The 13,430-nt window shown below is 44.4% G+C and overlaps 1 protein-coding gene across 2 annotated transcripts in view; it reads right to left on the bottom strand.

Annotated features, from left to right (window-relative positions):
* Window positions 1–13,137, bottom strand: part of LOC138246356 (transient receptor potential cation channel subfamily M member 4-like) — a 250,945-nt gene extending 237,808 nt beyond the window's left edge. Inside the window, exon 1 of one of the 2 annotated variants that reach the window (XM_069200879.1) lies at window positions 13,078–13,137. In XM_069200879.1, the coding sequence (XP_069056980.1) occupies window positions 13,078–13,101 (24 nt within the window). In that variant the 5' untranslated portion in view covers window positions 13,102–13,137. The other variant, XM_069200878.1, reaches the window with a different exon arrangement.
* Between the last annotated feature and the right edge of the window lie 293 nt (window positions 13,138–13,430).

Genomic DNA, 13,430 nt, shown 5'->3' with positions numbered 1-13,430 from the left:
ATGGTATTATGCATAATATAATAAACTATTTTTTTTTTAACCTTGTGTGGAGTTTTCATTGTGTTTCTGTGAGAGTGTGTTGCGCAAATGCTTTACGCATTGCATCTGATGATAAGCCTGCCTGCTCTGTGCCAAGCTACCAGAGCATCAGCACAGGTTATCTTTGGTGTGTAACTGACTTGCCCTGACTAGGTGCATACCCTAGCCAATCAAAAACCCAATTTCTAACAGTGTTCAAACCAAAACACCCTAAATGTTGAAAAAAACTCTCACATCCCTCACAGTTTAGCAGTAGCATTCTACTGGAAGTTTCACCCCAAAGAGAACACGAGTCATGCACAACCAGAATCATTCTCGCTTGCCTCACAGGCTATTACCACACACTACCAACAGTACTTGCACCTCTTGTAGAACAGTCGCCTTACAGTGGCGGCCGCCAGCTTTGGGAGGGTGGCGGGCGGGGCACACACACACACACACACACACACACAGACTCATTCTTTCACACACAGACATGCACGCACGCTCATCCATTAACAACACTCATTCCATTCAAACCTGCACGCACGCACCAAACATTCAATGTAAAACATAACACACATACATACATACACACACACACACACTTACCTTTAGCCTCCAGGTCCCAGGAGGGTTGGGACTGCTGCCTTCCCTCATTGGCTGACCTCGGGTCAGCCAATGAGGGAAGGCAGCAGTCCCAGCCTCATCACAGAGTGGGATGGGGTCAGTGAGACTGCTGACCCCACCCTACTCTGTGACGAAGTGTCACTGATTGACACTCGCCCTGGGCACTTCAGGGCTTAAACTGAAGCGCCCAGGGAGAGTGTCAATTGGTGACGCTTTCCTCGTCACCCAGGGGAGGGCCTCGAGGCACCTTTGCTGGGCCGAGGAGGTCACGCCCATAGGAGCTGTGATCTCCTCAGCCCAGCAAAGTTCAGCTCAGGCAGCCAGGAGTCTGTGCAAATCGTGCATGGCTCACTCTTGGCTGCCTGACCTGAACATGAAGAGTGTCTGTCAGGCTGACCTTTGTTCAGCCTGACAGACACTCTTCATGGGGTGGGGGGTCGTGGCCCCTCCGCCCTAAAGGACGGGCCGCCACTGTCGCCTGACACCCCTGACGGCAATCTCACCCCCTCACACACTAAAAGACTCACTCTACCAACCATGCTCTCACACGCCTCAAAGATTAGTATCCACATAACCAGAAGCCTTCACACCATCACAACCTAGAGCAAAGTACAGTTGATAACAAGGTGCCTTTTCACTGATGATAGAGTGTGTGTGTGGTACATTGGGGTACTGTGGATGGTCAATAGGGTGGATGCAGGAATGAGTCAAAAGGTGGATGAATAGATCCATTAGTGCAAGGATATGTGACTGAGTACACGGACAATGAGCAATTAAATACTTTGATGGATGCATGAGTGGCTACATAGTTGGTCGCTTCCAAGCAATTTCATTTATAAACCATACCTATTAGCATTGCCAAAGCTTGTTTAACGATTTTCAACAGTAACACATGAGCAAAATGCCCATGGCACACATAAAGTAAGGGCAGGGGGTAGGTAATACCACTGAAGCTTTAACGCAAACCACAGATGGTAAAAGTGTGTTCTAATTCAATTACCACACATTTACCCATGTGCGTGCGTTTTATGTTATGTTGTAAAACCAAAATGTGTAATGTGGTAAAACTATAGCTATCATACAAAAAGAGGCCTGGCAGAATAAAACTGCACGGTTAAGACTAGAAAAACGTGCAATAGGCTACACAAGTAATTTCTCATTTATTCACTTTAATGGATGGCGAATGTTATAGTTGCTATGGAGTAGTAAATACGGATTTTACTTTGAACTCAAAACGAGTTCCTCGGTGATGCCAATTCTTGGCTTCCATGCGAAGCAGGTGTCAATATTCTCCTGCAAATACTTGCTCAAAGGGCGAAGCTCACCTTCACTTGGTAAGAAACGGATCTGGTGTAAATGCGAGAAACCTGCTCAGTGTTCGCGAAAGCAAAGATACCAGTGTTTGCATTGCAGTACTCTTCAGGCCATAAGGCGAGTGTAGTGTTTGTCCTAGAGCGGACCGATGTCAAATACTGTGGTAAGGGTGAGGACAGCCTCAGAGGTTCTGGCATAAAAGCTACTCCCTTACCGCCTTACACGGATATTCTTACACGCTCAAACAAGCATTTGCAATGCAACGGGTCTCGCGTTTGCTCATGTTAGAGCTAATAGCGTTGTAAACTCCTAACCCGACTTTTCACCTATCGACAAAAAGTGCATTTATGTACGTAACCCGAAAAAGTGCAATTAACTATGTAAAGCGCTCGACTTCTGCCAAGCGAAATCGCGCTAGTAAATTAGAGAAAAAGTAGTCCACGAGCCGGACAGAAAACAACGAGCCTCGCATGTTTTCTGTACTTGGTCGATGCGCTCGAGGAGGGCTAGCCACCTGAAAAGGCATGACGTATGCTTGCCTTCGACTAATGAAAGCAAGCAGATTTTATTAGGCAAGCCCACGAACCAATGAAAAACACTGACGTGACGTCGACAGGGCTCTGAGCCCTTTTCTAAACCCTAAAGCGTCTTGCTGCGATACGCATGCGCGAGCGCATGCAACGCAGGCTCGACCCTAAAAAAAGAGTCTGGAGGCTGGGAAGAAGAGGGAGATGGAAAAGAAACAAAACTCACCAAAATCTAGACTTCTAACCTCTGATGAATGAGAATTAATTTCCGGGTTCAGTTATGCACTTCTGGGGTACTTTAGGAAGCTACAGCACAAACAGACCATCTCACCATGAGTCACTTGTCTGGTGATATGTTGCTTATTTGCATTGGTGTTCTGATGTCGCCACTGCTCGCACCTGGCTTCCTGTTCGAGCACCTCTGATTTATTCTACCCATCCACTCCCTTAGTTTCCTTCTTCCTAGTCCCTTACCCTCTCCACAGATTGTAGTTTGGAGCTCTGGATCTATGCTGCTGGGTATTTCCTCATGAAGTTGCTGCTGGTCTCTCTCAGTCCTGTAGCTGCTGGAAAGGTTCCTGGTATTTTTAAGGGTCATCAGCCGCCCGCTTCACTTGGAAATTCGCACTTCAATTGCCTTATTAATGTTTCAACAAAAACACTGGTACTCTATCAATCTATTGTCACTTATTTAGGTGAGAAGAACTGCATTCCATTGATGTTACTTCTAGCACTGCTCTGGAGAGACACCTTATAATTACCAGAAAATCCTGTTTTTAGGGTCGAGCCTGTGTCGCATGTGCCTTCACATGTGTATCGCTTGTGAGACACTGTAGTAGTTAGAAAAGGGCTCGGAGCCCCGCCCATGTCACATCAGTGTCTTTCATTGGTTCGTGGGCTTGCCTTTTAAAATCTGCTTGCTTTCATTAGTGGAAGGCATGCATATGTGATGCCTTTTCCGGTGGTTAGCCCTCCTCGAGCGCAGCGACCAAGTACTGAAAACATACGAGGCTCGCTGTTTTCCGTCCGGTTTGTGGACTACTTTTTCTCTTTTTTCGCAGCGCGATCTCGTTTGGCAGAAGTCAAGCGCTTTGCATGAGTCGACCCTGTTACATAGTTAATTGCGCTTTTGCCGGTAACATGGATAAGTGCACTTTTGCCGATAGGTTTCACTACGTGTGAACTGTAGTAGCGCAATCGCGCTTTTTTTCCATTTAATGAGGCAAGAAAAGTCCGGTTGGGAGTTTACAACTGCTAATAGCTCTAACTCAGAGAAATGCTAGACCCGTTGCATTGCAAATGCTTGTTGTTTTTCCCTCCCCTAACCTCCATTTTCGTCAGGTTGCTTTTTCCGGTAGCAGGTCAGCCTCCTGCCAGATCAGAAGCTCAGTAAGGATGCTTGGTGGGTTCACTGCATGGCATCTTGAAACCTGATAGACGTAAAAGCGGCACGAACAGCGTTCTCTACGGTATGAAGTTTGAAGATAGTCTCTTCAGGACTTGAATCTGGGCAACACAAAACCTAGACTTGGAGAAGTGACGCATTTTATGAGAAGCGCTAGTGAAATAAGCAGCGAGGACTCTGAACCAATAGACCATATAAATGATGAAGGCCTCACCCACCTACCAAACAGAATAGAGGCTGTGTGAAGTACAGCTGGTCATAGGGGCTACATCTACTCTACTCCAAATCACTGTCAATGCTTTTCCAATGTTTACTCGATATATCATCGAGGTTGTTCGGCATTAGCCAGCCTCTGAGCTTAACTGTTTAAAAAAAAAAAAAAGTTAAATGCAGCACACAGATGTTCTGCAAACTGAAATCAAGAGCCTTGATTCTCACGTGGTCTCTTGTCACAGACAACCAAACCCTGTGTCATTTCAGCAGGGCATGGGTGCCTTTGTTTGCTCTGCCGCCTTGGCATCAGGTAGGAAGCTTTCAAACAGGTGATAATAAGATTTAGTACATTTCCTGCAACATAAATGTATACTATGGGAACATGAAAACAGATCATTTGTTTTTTAGTTTTTCCTCAGGTGTATGCTGTATATTTTGGGTCTCATGGGTAGGTGGTTTCTGACACGCTGACCCCGCTTTGTACCTTTCAGTGATGCTTCGGGAACAGATCTGAACCAGTGCTTCTAAAACGTTTATGTTGGGTCTGGATCGTACCAAAAACGGTGCTTGAGGTAGTGCATGTTCACTTTTTGTTTTTCCATACACTTGTCTTGTTCCTGTTTTTAAACTCTAGTGGTCTGCTGGGCGATATTTGTAAAACGTCAACAGGGCCATTCAGACGACGATAAAATTTTTAAAACAGTTATAAAACTCAACATCATGGTACCTACTTAACTAGCACCGACTTAGAGGCAGGTGCAAATTGAGCGATTTGTAGCTAACGACAGCTTATAGCAGGAGTTTGCAATTGCAACAGTTTTGGCAAAACCAATAGGACTGGTTTACATTTTGGAGTCCTCACTAAAATGATTAAAAGGGCAGTTGTAGTGAAAAATAAAATACTACTTTCTGTAAACACAGTAGCTGAGGTAATTGTCTTAATGTATCAAACTTCAGTATGCAAGCACTGCGTAGAAATGATAGTGTACAGCTAATTGCACGTGATGAATGAATAATACTATTCGGGGGCAGAGTCAATGCCCCTCTATGTTGTTTCATTTGAAAATTGGTAATAACAGGTCTTCTAGACGGTGGCACAGTCAGGCCAGCCCAAAAAAGTGAAAGAATTGGAAAAGAACAGGTACACATATCATACACACTTGTGATTCCTTTCATTAATAATGAAACAGAGGTAAAATCTGAGGTATTATTGTGCTGGGCAATATTTGCACCTCATTTGTTCACCAATCAAAGGAGGGGTGGTCAGATTATTAGAAGTATCATACAATGTACATGTGCTCATCCACTGTGATACTAAGATATAGCTAATCTTTGTTCATCTACCGATTAAGACGTCATTGAGGGAGGATAGCTTGGCTATGGACCAGTGCTTAATTTGTAAATAAAACCGTGCCAGTGCCCAAAGCCATCCTCATAAACCCACGGCTGCTGCAAATTAAATGTGCGAACACGGAATACTGAGACAGAGTAATCCTGAAGCCATCTCGCGCCTCTTTACTCCATTTACAGCCACTCCCTGCCCCTTCAGCTCACTCTTGTAGATTTCTGCTTTCTCCCTTTGTGACGCTTTTTCGTTTATCTCTTCCTCCGTCTTTCCCATATGTGCCTTTTGCTCGCAGCAAATGCTTGAGGCAGAAAAATAAGTACTGGTCCTCAAGAATAAGTGCCGGTGCGCTGCACCGGAAACAACAAGCACAAATTAAGCACTGCTCTGGACCCCCTTGTACAGTGAAAGAAGTTTTGGAATCTTTGTCGAATTTAAGGTTGAAGCTGGTGAAGAGAGTGCCCACTAGTTTTGGGTTGAAAAGGGTAAAGGTCTGAGAGCACCTTGCAGAACTGAGAAGCAGAGTTCACTCTAAGGCTTTTATAGTTACAACTGTCTTTTATTAAAAGTATATGACCATTTCAGGAGGGTGCGGCTGGCACCTCTGAATTTACGCAAACTGGATGACCATTTCAAAACCACGGAATGGAATGGTCCATCAGAAGGACTGAGCTGCAGGATCTTTCTTGTTCATGATCAGTCAGTTTTTGTTTAACTCTTGGGAGGCAGATTCAGTGCTGTGTCACAGTGGCTGTCTGAACGGATGTCCTGTAGCTGTTTATTAGACTCATGGAGAAGAGCGTTACGTATTTTCAACAGGAGTTCGTATACAACTGGATTGTCGGAGATGGTGCATTATTTATGAAAACTGCGGGAACAAGATTAGGTTTGCCCATGAGTTGGACAATAATGGCATTTTAGGGCATCTGGGAAATGTGCTTGGTGAATCAATATGTGTTTATAGAACGAGTTTGTGGCATTACAGCTTACTTTTTATACAGAAGCCTTCCGGGGCAAAAAGGGGAAGTTACCTGGAATAAACAAGCTTACTGTTTGTGTCACGTTCTTAAATAACCATTGTCACGATAAACTAAGGTGGAGGAAGCTGGAGGGCAGCCAAATATATCTGTATATCTATGAATCACAGAATTTACTAATGATGCCCCACATGTCATCTGAGAGGGGACATGGCTGTTGGGGAGTCTAGCAAGAAATCCTTAACCTATTGTGGACTTCTCTTACTTTTTGGGAGTATGTAGTTAATAGTGTGGCTTTGTGCTACTGAAAATGAGTTTACCCGCCCTCTGTATACAGTGAAAGTCTTACACTGATCTTGTTCATGAGTTTGTTTCCAGTTCTCCTTTACAAATACAACAGGTCTACATTGATTCTTTGCATGTGTAAATGGACACTCCAGCACTCCCATACAGACTGATACAAGAGCTTTATGACGTACTTATAGATAAGAACGTCTCCTCATTGTCTCTCTACAGTTGTGACGTTTACAAAGTGCTCTGTTACAACATGATAACCAGTCTCGTCTCCTCGGGGGGACATGGGTAAGCCATCCTGGCGATACTGCTCCCAGGTCTAATTAACTTGTAACCGCTTGTATTTACGTGCAAGGCGGGGGCAGTCTATACGAGGCCTTGGCAATCATATGCACACAACACACTGGCAGTGTTAACAAACCTTATTCACAGAGAACTTAGGGGTACCCGGACTACTATTTTTTATCACGCCCTCTCAAGCACATGGCCTTGGCGCCCCTGTGCAAAGCTGTGATGTGAACCGTTTCAAGATGTCCGGATATGTTACCAAAACAGGTGTAACTGACCTATTGTTATGTCATGTGTGTATTTTAGATGCCCTTTTAAGTCGCCCGAGTTTATCTTACAGCACAGAGGCCGAGAAGAGCATGAAAAAGAGAGAAAAGTGGTCAATTTAGAGGGAATGTGGGACGCGCCTTGCTGATGCAGTAGTACTGTACAAAAAGTGCACAACTAATCAAACAGAGCGCTTGTATTTTGAAAGTTGGGAATCTGCTCGCTAGGAGGGAAAGAGTGGCTGAGGAAAGGGTGGACAGAAACATACACTAGGTAGATGTTGAAGGGTGGCCGTGAGGGGATCGAGGATATGATAGAGTTAGAAATCATGTTTGGGAGCTATTATGCAGATCAGAGAAAGCCCCAGGGGATAGGAGTACAGTCCCTTGGAACAGTACTTTTCTTGCATCCTGTCCATAGTGGGTACAGTTACCTGTGATCCCACAACTCGGGGAGCTGGCAGGTGGGCAAGGGGCTACACACTCTTCCTAGCTGTGCGGGCATCTCGGAAGGCGGAGGAAATAGGATTAGAGAAGAAGCCCTGAACAGGGCGTTGAGGCTTGACCCTGCAACTCACCTGGACACAGATGGACAGGGGTCAGTGGTCAAGAACGGACTTTAGATTGCTTAGATGCCTTATTCAATGAAGGCGCTGAGCTCTCCCCACAAAGGAGGGGCTGGAGCTCTTAACGTGTTTTCTTTGTTTTTAATGATCTCTTTTTATGATTCCCCAGGAAGCTCTTAACCATCTAAATTCTGCTAATCTGCAGGAAGTGTGTGAAGGGTATTTGGCCCACAATTAAAACTGGGGGCGGGGTAGTTTCAAATGTGTGCAATGGCAAATGTTTTGACTAAATATAACATGGCAAATCGAAGGGAATACACGTCTCTGGAAGAGTCAGTTACTGGTAAGCCTATTGTACACAATGGAGCCATTTTTGCTAAAGTGGTCAGAAAAATTTCCACAAAAGAGAATTAGTCATAATTGTGCACCCAAAGAAGTAGTGTATGCTAGAACCCGAAAATTTGATGTAATTCATTAATATGCTTCTGTTATAAAGATATTCAATATTAGATTCAAACTAAAAATAATGTATAGTTAGAAGGGTGCATTTCTATTAAGAGTAAAGATGCCAAGAGGATATGTAGATGCATATAACCCTGCATAACAATCTGTAGTAACAAGTACCATACATTTACTAATGAGCTAATTAGAGAACCACCAGTAAGAAAATGCAAGAAATATTATTGTCAATTTATAGACAGCAGTCAAGTTAGTATCAAGTATCACAGAAGGACTACATGTTCTCTCAAAGCATGTGGAAGGTATGGCCTATTTCAAAAACAATATTTTTGCATTTACGGCTGAAAAACATGACAGGGTTGGTCGCAAGTGTTGAATATTTTGAAGAAATGTGGTATGACACTCAAGAGGCAAAACGCAAGATAGCTGTGGAAAGGGCGCACGACTTGGGAATTCATGTGTCACATGAAGAATATTTAACAAAAAACAATAAGAAATGCACTTGGAATCCAGGGTAAAGATCATGCAATGTCACTCCTCTGGTCTGCCGAGTTATACGCAAAGTTTGTGCCACATTTTTCTGAAAACCAGGACAGTTCCTAGATTAGTGAAAGAGAATGCGTGGTCTGTGTGAACCGATGAGTGAAAGATAGCCTATATGCAAAAAGGCTTCAGTAAGAGAGGAGGGTCCTGACGGATGACTTCCTGTGAAGAATGCCGTTTTATGAGGGCTGTGGGAACTAAAAACCAGAGGGCCTGGACCCCAGTCCTCCTGCTAGCCAAAGTACTGTATAATTAAATGGTAAGCTCCCACAGAAAAAGTATCTTCTAGTTTAAAGCATTAAATGCGCAATACATGACAAGAGTCCAATTCAGCAGTCTTTAATTATAAAGTACAAGTTCCAATGTTCAACGATGTTACAGTTCGATTGGCACAATCTTTTAGTTCTAAAGAAATAAACTTCCAATGTTCAACGACGTTACAGCCAACACGTGTTTCGCCCCTTGTTGCTAATACGCCAGGGCTTTCTCAAGGCTGAAAAGAATGTATATAAACAATATAAGACTAAAGGTAAATCACACACTAGAGAGGGGTGCTACCAAAGAAGTGAGTATCCTAAGTGCAGACGGATAAAGCATACATCCTTGTCTGCTGTGCTCCCAAAAGGTGATAAAAACGAAAAGTGAAGAAAAACAACTTAAAAAAGGATTATAATACGAGTGAAAACCCTCAAAGGGGTTCACTACTAAAAAGCTATTGTTGTAGAGAGTTCCCTGGTGAAAACGACTAATGGACGATGTGTAGTGATAAGAGTCACTACAACAGAAAAAGAAAAAGAAAGAAAATAGGACAAAAAAATACAGGCCAAAAATGAGAAACCCCCTATAGAGATGCTGAAGTAATATAAAAACAGAAGAAAAGGGGATTAAGTAAGTGAAAAAAAATGGACTGAAAAGTATTAATGTCATGTCAGACAAGTGAGAAACATGCTGGCACTCACGTGATTTTAGTGTGATCACAATCAAGGCATACTAAAAAATTAGCTAGAGATAATGAAAAAGGATGACCTATGTTGGTAACATACCATGTGACAGAAAATAGAGGAATCTTCTGACGAAAATGTCTCAATTGTTGATACAAATCTGAGCACAGAAATGTCTATAACATGTGAAGAGACCACAGGGCAAAATGTTTTAAAATAATAATTAAACCATACTCGGTAAAACCATACAGATTCTCATTCTTAATTCGTTTATGAAAAGGAATACAGTAAACTCGTGAAAAACTATCCAAAATGAGTTGATCACTGTCAGAAAGTTGAAAGGTACAACTGGAGGCCAAGTTCAAACTGCCATCGAATGAAAAATATTATCGTACAATAGTCAAAACAAGATCTAAAAAAGTATAGAATAAGGCCACTCGAGGGCCTACAGTTCTATAAGGAGGGCTGGTAGAATTGTGCACTTACCGAAATAAACGGTAAACGTCCCGACGCGTCCTGCGGTTAACTGATGAGTGAAAGATAGCCTATATGCAAGTGAAAGAACTTTCCAAGGTTAAACCACTGAAAACATTGAACTTTTGTGACAGCAGTACTGCAGTGACAGATGCCAGTGGTTGTGGTCTGAGCAGTTTATTGTTGGATGCGAAAGAGGTTTGAGAGGAGGTTGAGGTGTTCACATCTAATGCACTGAGAAGTGCAAAATCTACTTATTGCAGCATTGAGAGGAAGAGTTAGCATGCTGGCGGGATGTTTATTATTTCAGGATTTTCTTGTGGGGTTGTGAGTTCAGCTTTAGAAGTGACCATGCGACATCCACGGTAATAAAGTGGCAGTACAGACTGCAGGAGTATGGTTACAAAATAAGAATATGTTTCTGGGGTCTTGAGTGTGAAAGCAGATTTCCTATCTAATTTACCGCTGGAGTCTGGGAAGAGAAGTTAGGAAGATATTGGTTTGTTTGAGGGGTGGAATACAAGATCGCATTGTAGTTAATCAAGTGGGGGCCAGGTTGTTTGGGATCTTGATGGGGTAGAATGGTTGAGCAGTGCAGGTTTGACAAAGGTGGTTTTGATGCAGGAAGAATGGCCTAGATGAGGGAACTTGGATGAGGAAGAAAGAACTTATGTTCATGTGGCTGGATGAATTAACCATGGACATGGGTACTGTCCATAGTCTATGGCTGCTTGCAGTGCCTATAAGAATGGGGAAAATAATGTTGGAAGTGGAACTAGCCCAATAAAGTCATACCTGCATACACATGATGAAGCAACAGATACAAGAGGACTTCTGGTGGCTGGTACTAGGTGACGAGGTGGAACATTTTTGAGAGAATGCTGGATATGTGTTGCTAGTAACAAATCTCAAGAGACATCCTAGTTCTGTCAAATGTGTGAGGATGCCAAACCAGCCCTGTACCAAGCTGGCGTTGGAGGTGATTGGCCCATAAAGAGTGATGGGTGAGGGGCCGAAGTAAGCTGCAGTTATGATGGAATACCATTCAAAGTGGCCTCAGATGATATTTGTGAACAATGTTAGCACTAAAGAGATCATGAGAGATGTTTTTAATTGCTAAAGAATTCCCAGAGAGCTTGTAACTGATAAAAGCACAGTCGTGATATACCTGAGCTTGATGTGTTTAAGCAGAGCCACTGGAATTATGCGGTTCAGCGGCTGCGACATTTTCCACATGATTATGGATTTGCTGCACTTGCCACATGACCCATCATCCGCAGTTTAAAAAAAATACTAAGGCCCATTTCTATACTTTTTTTAGCGCCGCATTTGCGTCATTTTTTGACGCAAAATCGGCGCAAACTTACAAAATACAATTGTATTTTGTAAGTTTGCGCCGATTTTGCATCAAAAAGCGGCGCAAATGAGGCGCTAAAAAAGTATAAATATGGGCCTAAGTTCTCTGCTCAGACAAAAAGTTACTAATACCACTCCCACATTTTGCGCCGCAGGAGAAGGTCATTTGCAAAGGTTAACTGGTCACTTTTAATTGCTAATTGCTGTGTTCAAGTGTTAAACAGATACTAATGAGGTGAAACACTTGCTCGGACGGTGTCACCATATGTCAAAATAGTGAAGTAATACTGCTACAATCGTTCAGCTGTTCTGGGTATAAAGCGCTTGTGGACATCTTTTGGATCACAGAGAGACCATCTGCACCCGGCATGAATGAATGAAAATAGCGAGGGTCACGCTGCGCTCAGTGTTTACCACACCTCGTGGCAGGTTCCATGCAGAGTAAGGAACGGATGGCTCAGAAACGTGTGACGAAATAAGTCTGGAAGGCATGAGTGACAGAAAGCCACGCATCTGTACTATTGTGCAAGCTCAAGTCGTGGCGTTCTTGTCTTCCTATTTCCGCTGTTATTGGGGTATTTGGATAGGGGGGGCAGGAAGTGTTGGTGGCTCTGGAACCTTCCACTGGAATCCTGTAAATCCAGATGTTCAAGGTTTGGCCTGTGCTCAATTATTCCGCGCGCCACTAAAAGAAAGGATGTACCTCACACAGAGAGAGGGGCGTCACTTGAAGCCTACAACTCTAGCAATGAACCCCAATCCTCACACTCAGGTACTGCGACACTTCCCCCAAATTCCTAGAATTGCCAAATCCCCTCGTTCAGGCCCTCGCCTCTCTCTTGGCGTTACTTACACCGCACGCCTGCTGAGGATGCTCGGCTGGCCTGTGGTATTTAAATAACGCCCCGTAGCAGGATTGCAAGCCAGTTCGCACCGTGGTGGTGGAGTTTGCATGAACACAAACAGCAGTCCGTATTAACACAGAGGGTCGGCCAACAAATAACTAAGCCTCGGCGCAGGGACCCAACTCACGCTGCCACTGGGGCGGAGGAGAAGCCGAAGGCGAACAAGCCCCCTCCCTCAGTGGCCACCCCAGAGCACAGCTGCCCTGCCGGCATACCTGCACACCTCTGCCCCCCGGCCGGGGACGCGGTGTCACCTTCTGCTCCTGACAGACTCACCTGGTTGGTCTCATCCGGGGTGGCCATGGCCTCTGACCCTCCTTGAGAGGCCCCTCGTGGCCGGAAGGGACGCAGCGTCCGCGGGTGCTCTGGGGCGGGCAGGGAGTCCCAAAACTGCGGCTCAGAGTGGCAGTGCCGTGGAGTACCTTTCAGGCAGCGGAGGGATGCCCCACCTCCAGGCTCGGAGTGAAAGAAAGGCACACCTCCATCCACCCCTCCTCCTCCGTGCCTCACACCCAGCGAACCTGCTCGGCAAGGTGCGCGGCTGCTTCCGGCTTACCTCACCGGCGCTCTCAAGGGCCATCCAGTCCCTGAGAGGGTGGGGCAGGGTTACTCCTGAGGAGGTAGTTTGGCGGGTCAAAGAGCGTCTGCTGCGCACGCATTTGTTTAACTAGCGATTCAGGGTTTCAGAAATCACTGGAGAGGACCAAACTGCTTATATATACATATAGTGAATATAAGGAGTACCAGTGTAGCGACTGGTGGATTTCACCTATGTATTTTAAATTTTCTATACATAACTCAGATGAATTCTACAGCCCTTTACAAAGGCATAGCATTATTGTACTTTTTGCTAGGGGTGGTGGGAAGTCACTCGCGTAGCGTAATCATGCGGAATTACCAGTGAATTCC

This window comes from Pleurodeles waltl, chromosome 7 (genome assembly GCF_031143425.1).
Source record: "Pleurodeles waltl isolate 20211129_DDA chromosome 7, aPleWal1.hap1.20221129, whole genome shotgun sequence".
Classification (NCBI taxonomy): domain Eukaryota; kingdom Metazoa; phylum Chordata; class Amphibia; order Caudata; family Salamandridae; genus Pleurodeles; species Pleurodeles waltl.
This window is presented reverse-complemented; position numbering and strand designations above follow the sequence as displayed.